At 26.7% G+C, this 11,771-nt stretch overlaps 1 protein-coding gene across 1 annotated transcript; it reads left to right on the plus strand.

The window, feature by feature from the left end:
• The first annotated feature begins 7,998 nt into the window (after positions 1-7,998).
• On the plus strand, positions 7,999-8,942 carry LOC108462253 (bZIP transcription factor 11-like). Its single transcript, XM_017762224.2, has one exon. The coding sequence runs from the start codon at positions 8,502-8,504 to the stop codon at positions 8,850-8,852; it is 351 nt and encodes a 116-aa protein (XP_017617713.1). The 5' UTR covers positions 7,999-8,501; the 3' UTR covers positions 8,853-8,942.
• The last annotated feature ends 2,829 nt before the right edge of the window (positions 8,943-11,771 follow it).

The following is an 11,771-nucleotide window of genomic DNA, read 5'->3' on the forward strand; positions in this document are numbered from 1 at the left end:
ACTAAATTTAAAATAAAAAATAATGATAAATAGAATGTTATTGCGTAACTTTTATATAAGTAAAACTAAAATAAAGTAAAACTTGCAAAAAAAAAAAAAGGGTTGAAAAAGCAAGTGATAATTGAGGTTGTATGTAAATTTGTAGATATTTTTATATTTTTGTAATTTTCTATTGTTTTTAAATAATTTTGAATAATTAAAAATTTTTGGTAAATTTTACAATATTTTTCATAATTTTTGCATTTTTATATTTTATGATTTTCATAATTTTATATAATTTTTATATTTTTATATAATTTTTATGATTTTAAATATAAAAGATCAATTATCACCATGCAGCACAATCCTGGTGTGGTACGTGACAAAATAAGCCAAAATCAAGTTTTTAGGTTCAAGATGGGGCTATTTTGCCACCTTTACCGAAATCTTAGTCTTCTTTTTTGTTTCACAATCAACAAACGTTGGTTATAGCTGGCCCTCCTTGCCACTACTACACTATACTATGACTTTCTTCCTTCTTTGTTCATCCTTTCCGTCCTCTTTTTATCTCTTTTTGAAAAGATAAATATTTCCCTTTTCTTACAAAACTAACCCATGGGTTAGCCATCGTTATCTTCTTTTGTCAACCTTTATCTAATGGAGTTGATTTTTTGGTCCTTTCCTTCATGGGAGAAGGTCTTGCTACAATTCTTTTCTCTCGATTCTCAGTTTTTCCTTTGTGGCATGTGTTTCAGGGTTTGGTAGCCTTGTTGGGGAGGGTACAATTTTTTATGTTCCTAGAATCCACACACTAATAGGTGGCTAGTATCTCTTTGCATTGGCTTGATTCCTCTGTTGTCGTCTTGGCTTCAAACATCGCCTTTGTTTCCCTAATGATTAATGTCATTTATGGTTTTGTGCCTTCAAAACAAGGTTTAAAGGTCTCGCTAGGGAGAACATGGACTCTACTATTCAAGAATCAGTGCACTGGCGTCGAGTCTTTCGTGCATAAGTGTCTTAATAACATTAAAGATAGGCCTGATTCCCTTTTACTCTCATGATTGAAGGCTTGGCAATGACTTCCAAATCTGTTTTTCATGTTGTTGTTTGCTAACACACTTTGTAACTTATGCTTTTCATGTTGTTGTTTCCTTTTTCGACTTTTGTTGCCCCCTATTTTCTGGTTTCTTTTTGTCCTGCTTAGGTAGCAATGTAGGTTTGGATGTCTAAGGGTTTGGGCTGGTTTCCCTTATCCATTTGTTTTTATGTAACTTGTCTTTTATCATGTATAATTGTCAAATTATACTCAATTTCTTTACTTATTATCGATGCCAACTTTTTTTTAGGTTATAATTACAATTAAAATTAATATTGTTGAGTGTATACTTCTCTCTACCTCTTCATGGAGGCCCATCTTCGTATTTATAAGTCACAGTCCACGGATGTGATGTAATAAGGGTAAATAGATGCTATGCATGGCAACACGTTACCCTCTAGGGGTGACACGTGTCTTTAGGTGCCCTTAAGAGGATGTTGATGAGCAGGAGAAGGCGAGCAAGACAGTGACTAGCTAAACTATACCTTGTGGACTGAGACAGGTGGCAAGCACACATGTCCTTTATAGAAAAGTTGGAGAATGGGCAAGCTAGACAATGATGAGAGGTTGGATCTCGAGTTGGACCAACTTTGAAAAAAGAGCTAGTGGAACATATTAATTATTAGGGTAAACTATTTAGTTGGTCACCTAATTTTTAGAATGTTTTTTATTTTGGTCATCCAAAATTAGATCCTTTTAATTTGATTACTCAACTTTTAGAGTAATTTCATTTTAGTTACTCAAGTATTAAATCTCTAATGACGGTTAATTGACTTGCCATATCATGTTTATGTTTTCATTTTGCTTACCGAACTTTTAGGTTGCTTTTATTTTGGCCACCCAAGAAATATTTTTAAAGTATTGATAGGATAAAAAATCAAGTATTAAAATGAAAAAGCTATAGAAACTAAAATAATACACAAAAATTGTTAAATTGTACTTATTTATCCCATTGACAAAAAATCTATTTTTTTAATATTGAAAATTTAAATTTCAAGCCATCAAAATAAATTGAATGAATTGTTGACAATTTTTATCCATTGATAACATCTATCGATTTGTTAATTTAAAATTTTATTTTAAATTTCTAGATTATCTTCAATGAAATCAACTCAAATAACTCATATTTAATAATTATCTACTGAAACTAAAAATTTTGTTGATCATATAATCTTGAATCTTCCATTCTAAACTAAATGTAAAGAAAAAATACTTGCAATTAATTAAATTAATTGTTTGTTCTTTGTTTCGGTAAAGAAATGAAAAGATTTATGAGTTTTCTTTGGAGTGGAAGAAAAATTAATTAATTGTAAGGATTTTTTTTAACTTAGCATGACAAAAATTCAAGATCATTTAATTAAAAGAAATTTAGGTTTCATAGGCAACTATTAAAGACAATAATTTTCATTGATATTTTTTTAAATAATTTCAAAATTAAATAATTTGTAGAAAATATTTTATCCATTGATAATGCCAATCGATATTGTTACTATAAAATTGAATGTTAATATTTAAAATTTATATTTCAAAACCCAAATTTATAATTTTCAGTAATGGGATAAACAAAACAATTTGACAAAATTTGTATATTATTTTAATTTTTACCACTTTTCATTTTAATCCTTGATTCTTTTACCCAATCAACACTTATTGCCGTTACAAATTTCATGCTTTGGTGACTAAAATGAAAGCACATTAAAATTTGAGCGACTGACTAGGTAGTTTATCTTAATTATTATTGTTAAAACAGGCTTTGGTGGGCCGACTATAGGCCTTTATTTTGGGGCTTAAATTGACCCAAAATTAGCAGTCCAATAATCCATTTTAATATTTTTTAAATTAAGGTATTTTTGGTGTCCGTATAAGATTTTTTGAGATTTACATTTATTTTTTTCAATTATATTATTTTTAGAATTCTAAGTTAAATTTTCTACTTAAAAATATGATATATTTTATCATTTTATTTAACATTGTTTTACTTTTTTAACAATCTCAGTATAGTTTTTGATTATATCTGTTCTTTTTTATACAATACCTAGAATTACCCATTACTCCTCTTAACCCTTAAATAAGAGGATAATGCACTTCAGCGCATTTGAACTCACGTCCTCTTGTATTGACAACAATATTAGTACCAATCGAGCTAAGACTCAATCGTCTACTATATTTAACACTTATAGATTCAATTTTAATATTTTATGCCCGAATGAAACATCACATTGTTGTCTATTGGAACTAGAGGTGTCCATGGGCCGAGTTGGGCCTGACCAAAATTTTAGGTCCATTTGTTAGGCTGGGTCTCGCTTAGCCCGTTCGTATTAATTTTATTATATAATTTTTAAAATATATATAATTAATCAAAAATACTGAAAGCATTAAAATAATTGTTTCGCAACAAATTAAAAATAAATAAATATATATGTATACTTAAATAACACTAAGATAGGTGCAATTTAACAAGTAGATACCTCTAAAATAGTAACAAAATTAACAATAAAACAAAAGTTATACAAAATTCAAGCAATAACAATAAAATAATACGAACATAATAGTGAAAAAATAACAATAAAATAACCAAAAAAAAAAGAGAGAGAGAGAGTAAAAAACAAGGAAAAGCATCAATGTGTGTGTGTGTGTTTTTTTTTTTGTATATTCAGGCTGAGTCAAGCTTAGACCAAAAAACTTTATTCGAGGCCTGACTTGTTTTTTAAACGGGTCTTATTTTTTACCTAAACTCATTTTTCGGATCCATACTTTTACCCAAACTTTCTTACTTTTCGAGCAAGCCTTCAGACCGATCCCGATGACTTAGTCTATAGACACATTTTCTTAGAACCAACCTCTTCATTAAATAATTTATTTATTTTTAGTACGAGTGGTTTCACTTTTATAAATATATATATATATATAAAAGCTTACTCATGATTTCAGTTTATAGAATATTCCTTCTAATATATTGTTTAGATGAATTTAATATAATGGGGAAAAAACAAAAGATTATCTTTGGTTCATATAAAAACAGAACATTTTGAAGGTCAAAAGTAGATAAGTGGATGTTTTAAATTTTATGTTTTATTTGTTTCATTGTATTAAGACGAAAATAAACATTTTCCCTCTAAAATATAAGACATGCATGATAAACGTGTGTGCTTTTTCAGCTAATGATACATTAATAAACTCATCATCCTATCATCTACATCGTTATATCTATCTACTTATATCTATTCTTGTTTTTTTTTTTTTTATCTAATCTTTAAATAAAACAAATAAAATCTATAATTTATTTACCAAGTCACTTATAATCATTGCCGTAAATTCTAAAACAAACATTTATTTTACATAAAATAATTTTTCCGCTCAAATCATAGGTGTGGTATCATTTTACATCATTAATTCGGATTTCTATTTACTTATGAAATTACAAAACCCTATTATTTTTACAAAACAACAGATATTATTTTAAGAGTTTTATTTTTAATTTTGTATAAAATATATACATATGATGAGATTTAAACATGGGATATTGTAATCTTTATTATTTTAAATTAAGATAAACTACATAGATAATCACTCAGCTCTAAAAATTTTTATTTTAGACACCAAAGAAAATATTTATAATTTAAACACCCATATTATATAATTCAATCATTTTGATAACTTTCGTTAAATTTATAAACGGAAATATCTCCAATCTTTTAATATAAATGAGATTTTGGAGATAAATACCGCATCTTTTGTGAAAAAAGGCCTCCTCTTTCATCCGCTTCGTCGGTTGAAGTAATGGTGTCGCCACCAGCACCGACCCTTTCCGGCAAAGGTAACAAAAAGGCGAAGAAAGGGAAGAAAAACAAAAGATTATACAAGAAAGAGAAGTAGATTAAATATATGAAAGACATGGTGGAAGTTCCCAAGCCTACCCTTGACCTATTCCCTTTAAGCTCATCTAAAAACAAATCATTTCCTTTCAAAATCTATGCTTTTTCACTTTTGTAATAGCTATAATAATAAAGCTAAATCTTTTGTACAAATTGCAGAGTTTTTTTTCTATATTTGTGGGGTTTAAGTTTTAGGCATTGATTATTTTTTCTGGAAACTGTTGTCAGGCGCTTTGAATGGTAACCCAATTTCCCATGCCTCTAATTTTTACGTATTCCCTTGGGAGATTGGGATTTACTGTGAGTTTTCCATAAAGGACGTGGCTGTTGTTCCAATTTCTTTTAAAGAGTGAAAAAAAAAAAAGTAATTCCAGTTCATATTTCTCTTTACCATTTTAACAAAAATAACCAAAATATTAAACTATATAATATGAATGGTTAAATTTCATTTTTTCAAATGTCTAAAATAATTTTTTTAAAATTGGGTGATTATTTATATAATTTAACCCTTAAATTATCAGTTCAACCAAAATCATATTTAATTTTCATGAATTACATATTCTTTCACCTACTAATATAATTTTAAATTGGGATAAACTATTAAAATAGTCACTTTTATTTTTCTCATGTTACATTTTAGTCACTTATGTTTGAAATATTACGTTTTAGTCACTTACATTAATACGTTGTAACATTTCAGTTACTGAGCGTTAATTATCATTAACAGTGTAACGGTAAACTGATGTGGCACGTTAAATTATCATTTCAAACCAAAATTTTATGTTAAATTATACAATCGGTTCCTATATTTTTTTTCATTTTAAGCAATTTAATTTTTTTATTTTACGTTAAAAGAAATGGAGAAAGGAGGAAAATAGAAGAAGAAGTAGAAAATAATGGAAAAAAAAAATTGCTCAAAACAAAAAAAATATGGGGATCGATCGTATAATTTAACCTAAATTTTTTGTTTGAAATGATGATTGAACGTACCACGTCAACTTACTATTACACCGTTAATTATAATTAATAGCTTAATAACTAAAATGTTAAAACGCGTTAAAGTAAATGACTAAAATGTAATATTTCAAATATAAATAATTAAAATGTAACTTAAAAAAATGATTATTTTAATAACTTAATTTTACATAAAACTAACATCAAATAATTTAAGTAATAAAAGTTTAATATATCTTAAATAAAATATCGAGTTAGTGTTTATAAATAGAAATATATATGTTAAAAGAAATTTTCTCTTAAAACTAAATTCAACTTAACTCCATTATGAAATTAATGGAAACAATGGTGACAATCGAAAAACAAAGTTGTAAAGAGAAAAGATGAGGTGCTGTGTATAAAAAAAAATTAAAGGAGGTGACCCAATTTGTCTAGAACCAACGAGTTTTCGGCATTAATATTACTTCACGACGAAGTTAAAGGCGAAAAGAAGATAAAGACGTTGATAATTAAAATGTCGTTTTATACATTTTGGGATTAAATTAAAGAATTAATCTAGTAATGATTTTATTAGAGAGTGTGTTGAGGAAGCTATTTAAACACAGTCAATTACATGGTAATAAAGTTTAAACCAAATTTCTATTGAGATTACTTGTATTACACGTTTTCAAAATATAATTATATCCTCTCGATTAAGTTTTAGCTTGATTGATATGAGTATTATTGTTAATGTAAGAGTACATAAGTTCGAGTGCGCCGAAACATATTATCTTTCTATTTATGGATTGAGAAAGGGTTTTGAGTACTTGATTTATTTTTGTAAAGGCCCTCAAATTTTTTCAAAAAAAGGCAATTAAGTTTTTTTTTTTTCACTCAATTGGGTACTTAAACATTCAAAATGTATAATAAAAAAAAATCTCTTAAATTTAAAAAAAAAATTAAGCCCTAGTTTAGTTTTGCACTTAGGTACTTAAATTGCTAAAATGCGTCAAAAATACTTTTTGATTGCTAACTTTAATAGTTGATTGTTAAAGTTAATTGTTCTTAATTTTTTTCAATTAAAGCCACCACATGTCATAACCACGGCGTGACATGTGGGAAAAAATGATAAAAATAAAAGTTATAAAAATATTAAATTTTAATAAAATAATATAAAAATATATATAAATCATAAAAATATAAAAATATATAGAAATATAGAAAATAATGATAAAATTTTATAAAGTTGTAAGAAAATTATAAAATATGTAAAGAAATATAAAATTAGTAAAAAAATTATAAAGATTATCATACCAAAAAAACATTTTACAATTTTTCTATACATATATATATTTTGTTTTTATCATTTTTGCCACATGTCACATTGTGTTGCGATACGTGATAGCTTTAATTAAAAATGGAGGTTGTTAACTTTAACTGAAAATGTTTGAGAACTTATTTTTTTATGTATTTTGATAGTTCAAATACCCAATTGACTGAAAAAAGAAGAAGAAAGACTTAATTATTATTTTTTTTTAATTTTTAACAACTTTTACATTCATACCTTTAAAATTTAATTTATAGTTTGAACATATTTAATGCTGATTAACCTTTAAAAAACACATACATTTCTTTTTAGAGACATGCACACAATTTTCAAGTTAAAAATTCTTATTACATTTCCACTTGTGGGTGATCCATCACATGTCCTACGCCATTTGTAAAGAGCTTGTATTTAAAGTATCAATTTCAATAATTTTCTTCTGTATTTATTAACCAGTGGAGCAAGAAATTTTTCGAAATTAAGAATTAAATTATATATTTTTATAATAATTAAAATGTAATTTTATTATTTTAATAGTTTATATTTTTATAATTTTAAAGAATTCAAACAAATTTTTATTATTTTTGAGAAATGAAAATATAATTTTATTAATATTAATTTAAAATTTAATAAATTATAAATGATTTAAATAAAAAAATCATTTTAAAGGTAACCTTGTTGCTCCGCCACCGTTAATAATCATATTAAATTTAAAATCAAAACCTGAAAAATTAATAAATTTACGAAATTATTATAGCTAGAAGCTACCCCACGGTGGTGTAAACTGAGATAGTTGGTTCTAAGCTGGAATTTTCCAAGTTGTGCAGCCTCCATTCTTCCCACCCCACATGTTCCATCATCTTTTTTTTAGATTATAATTATACGAATAAGATACGAATGAATGATCCATAATTTATGCTTATAAATCAGTAGCCCTTCATGCAACACTTCTACTCTTTTTCGTTCTTGATTCCCTTAATCATTTATTCTATTCTTCTTCTTCTTATTCTCTTTGATCTAAAACCGAGTTCTGGATCTCAAAAATCCATAACCCATCATCAAAATCTTACATCTTCATGTTAAATCTTTAGTTGTTGGGTGTTTGAGATTTTGATGTCTCAAATTCTGAGTGAAACCTTTCTTTCAGGGTTTATGATTCTTGTTCAATCCCTCTCAGTGGTTTTCCTCTACTGGTTATATTATCATTACTAACACTATTACACTACTATCTCTAATTTCATCATTTCAGTCCTTACATTAACACTTGACTTGATATCAGTCTCGAGTTCCAGCTATGGGTTCTTTGAGTGGGACATCTTCGGGGGCATCAACGGTGACACAAGTGTCAGAGGAATTGCAGGCATTATTGATGGAAGAAAGGAAGAGGAAAAGGAAGGTATCGAACAGAGAATCAGCGAGGAGGTCGAGGATGAGGAAGAAGAAGCATTTGGATGATCTGACGGCTGAGTTAACTCAGTTGAGAGAAGATAATCATCAGATTATAATGAGTTTAAACATAACGATGCAGCGTTACTTGCATGTTGAGGCTGAAAACTCTGTGCTTAGAGCTCAAACCAATGAACTTAGCGGCAGATTAGAGTCTTTGGAAGATATCATCACTTTTCTTCAATGGAAGCAATGGTGAACATATCATGTTTCATTATTAAGAATCGTCTAAGAAATTTCATCAAAATTAATAATAATAATTCGTCTAAGAACGGTCAAATTCTATAAAGTTTTTTTTTACGTTTTATTATTATTATTTTATTAATCTCATTAAATAATTTGATACTTTATTTATTGTTATAATAAACGTCAATAATAGCAGTAGAATGATCGCATAGTAAAAAAAAAAAGAAAATATATATTTTAAGTGGAAACTCTTTCACGAAAGGTAGAGCTGGAGAAATTTACTAATATTGAAAAATAAATTATATAAAAGGAGTTTCAACTATATCTATTTAAAGGTTAAAAAACTTTGTTCCAATCAAAGTCAAATAGAAGAATAATAGTTCTATACGATTCTCGACCTTTCGCCCTCACAAATCTTCTTATTTTGCCATTATATTTATTTCTTCAACAAGTAACGGATTCAAATCACACAATCTCTAATATATAAAAATTACAGGAATTCAACACAAATTTCATATTATTCACTATCCCAATCTTACTATTTCAACAAAAATCACATTTAATTTTTTTATAAATTTATTAAATAACTTTTTTTCACATACATCATGGTGTGCCATAATCTAAGTATAATTTAACATTTTTTACAACTAGGTAAAATTTTTGCACATTTAAAAATGAAAAAAAGGAAGGAAAATGTATAATTTGTTCAACTGTATGAAAAATGTCAAGGTGTACACGTCACGTCATCATGTGTTAAAAGAATAAAACACATGAACCCCGTGTGTTGGTTTGATGGTCAAAGTATTTACCGTCTCAGATGTGGTTTAAGTTTGAGTCGAGCTACTGTTAGGGCTTTACCATCCTCTTGTAGTTCATTAAAAAAAATAAAACACGTTAAATCGTTTTATCATATCTTTAGAAAGACTAATTAAATTCTTTGAGAAGTGAGAACTTTTTATCACATCTCCATATCCTTCAAAGTTTTTGATTGTTTCATGGATATTGAAAATTAAATATCAAGATTTTATAATTTTTAATACAATTTCTAAATTACTCGTAATCTCTTAAATCCTTAAATTGAAGAATATTACAAATTTAAATAGATTCAAATGTACGTTCGTCGGACAATTGTAACAACAATAATATCAACTGAATTAATATTCTCTACTTTGCTTTAGTTTCATTCTTTCAAAAGTTAATAACCATTTAGTATATAACTTTGACTCTTAAGTAAATTGTGCTAAATTTAAGGTTGGGGCCAAAGAAGATAGAGCACATGTTTATTTGTTGAAATCTTAATTAATTTAAGTAAAAAAATAAAAAATATATAAAACTCAAAAGAAATGTTTTTTAATTTAAATATATAAAAAATAAAAAATTATAAAAAGATAAAAAAAATACTGAAGGCATCCTTGGGGTGATCTCGTAGTTCCTACGGAGTAGAGACAATGGGGTTGATCTATGGATTTTCCTTCCTTTTGCTGCATTTAGTTCAAAGGGTTGAAGGGAGATAATGCATCAAGCTGTTTGTAAGGGCCAATTTGATCCTCTTCCCTAAGGATCCCAGATGGGGGAACCTAGAGGAGCCGCTAACTTCAACTACTGTCCATGTATGATCCATACTAGATTTGACCAACCGTCCATCTTACTTGTTCTATGTTCTTGACAGCCCATTAAATTCTTAAAAGAATTAAAAATGAATGTATAAATTTAAAAATAAAAAATAGATAAAATTTTAAAAGGTTAAAAAATTCAAAATTATATAAAATTCACATGATACATTTTTATTTTAAATTTTATTTTTATTTTTAAATTTAAAAATTGGTTCAAATTGATTGATGTTGACTAACATTAAGTAATGATAAATTCGATAGTCACATTAGAGGTGTTCACGATGATAAATTCTGATAGTCATGTTAAAGGTGTTTATGGGTTAAGTCAAACTAGACCTAAGCATGATATTAACATATTTTATATTTGTTTAAACTTGGTCCGACTTGAAATATGAGTGTAAAATTTTTTTCAGGCCCATCCATATTTGTAAATGGATAACCCAAGCTCATATTATGTTTTCAAAATTTTTAAAAATATATTTATACTTATTTTAATTTAACATTTAATAATTTTATATAAAGTCATCTTAAATTTTTAATTCTTACATTATAGTAGTATTATATATTACTATATAATTAATTTTATGTGTTATAAATTACATAATATATAAAAATAACATAGTTAAAACATTACAAACTTAAAGAATTGCTCGAGCTCATGTTCAACATCGAGCCCGGTCCATATTTTAAACAATTTTTTTTTTTTTGCAAAAGCTCATTTTTCAGCCATAATATTTTTGTCCAAGCTCTCTCAAATTTTGGGTGGGCTTTTGGGCAAGGGCAAGTAACCTAACACATAAATATGTTTAGTAAACGCCGACCAACATCATTAATGCCGTTATCTTGGTAAAATTTTTAAAGATTTAAATTTTATAAATATATTTTTGAATTTTAACTAAAATTTAATATTATATATTATAATGTATTATATTTGATTTTTATATTTTTAAAAGTTACGATAATTTTAGAATTTATATATTTTTTCATTTTAAGAATTTTAATAAATATATTTTAAATGGTTACATTTTTATGGTTTTCTAAAGCTTCTTTTTTTTTAAGTTTTAAATTATATTTTTATAAACCAATATTTTCATTCTCTTAAATGAATTAACATTTAAATTAATCAATATTTTAACAATTAGACACATGTCCCATTTTCATTGGCTCTAACTAATTTTTTTTCAAGTGTAACAGTACACTCAAAGTAGAATTACAAATATAAATTCGAGTAATCACTAGTATCAAACTATTACAAACGAACTATCCAAGTAACCGCCAAGTAGAATCAAATCATTACTACATAAATAAATTAAGAACTA

This window comes from Gossypium arboreum, chromosome 13 (genome assembly GCF_025698485.1).
Source record: "Gossypium arboreum isolate Shixiya-1 chromosome 13, ASM2569848v2, whole genome shotgun sequence".
Lineage (NCBI taxonomy): Eukaryota > Viridiplantae > Streptophyta > Magnoliopsida > Malvales > Malvaceae > Gossypium > Gossypium arboreum.

Bases quoted from the DNA above. Each gene is read 5' to 3' on its own strand.
- LOC108462253 (XM_017762224.2), top strand. From the start codon at position 8,502: ATGGGTTCTTTGAGTGGGACATCTTCGGGGGCATCAACGGTGACACAA.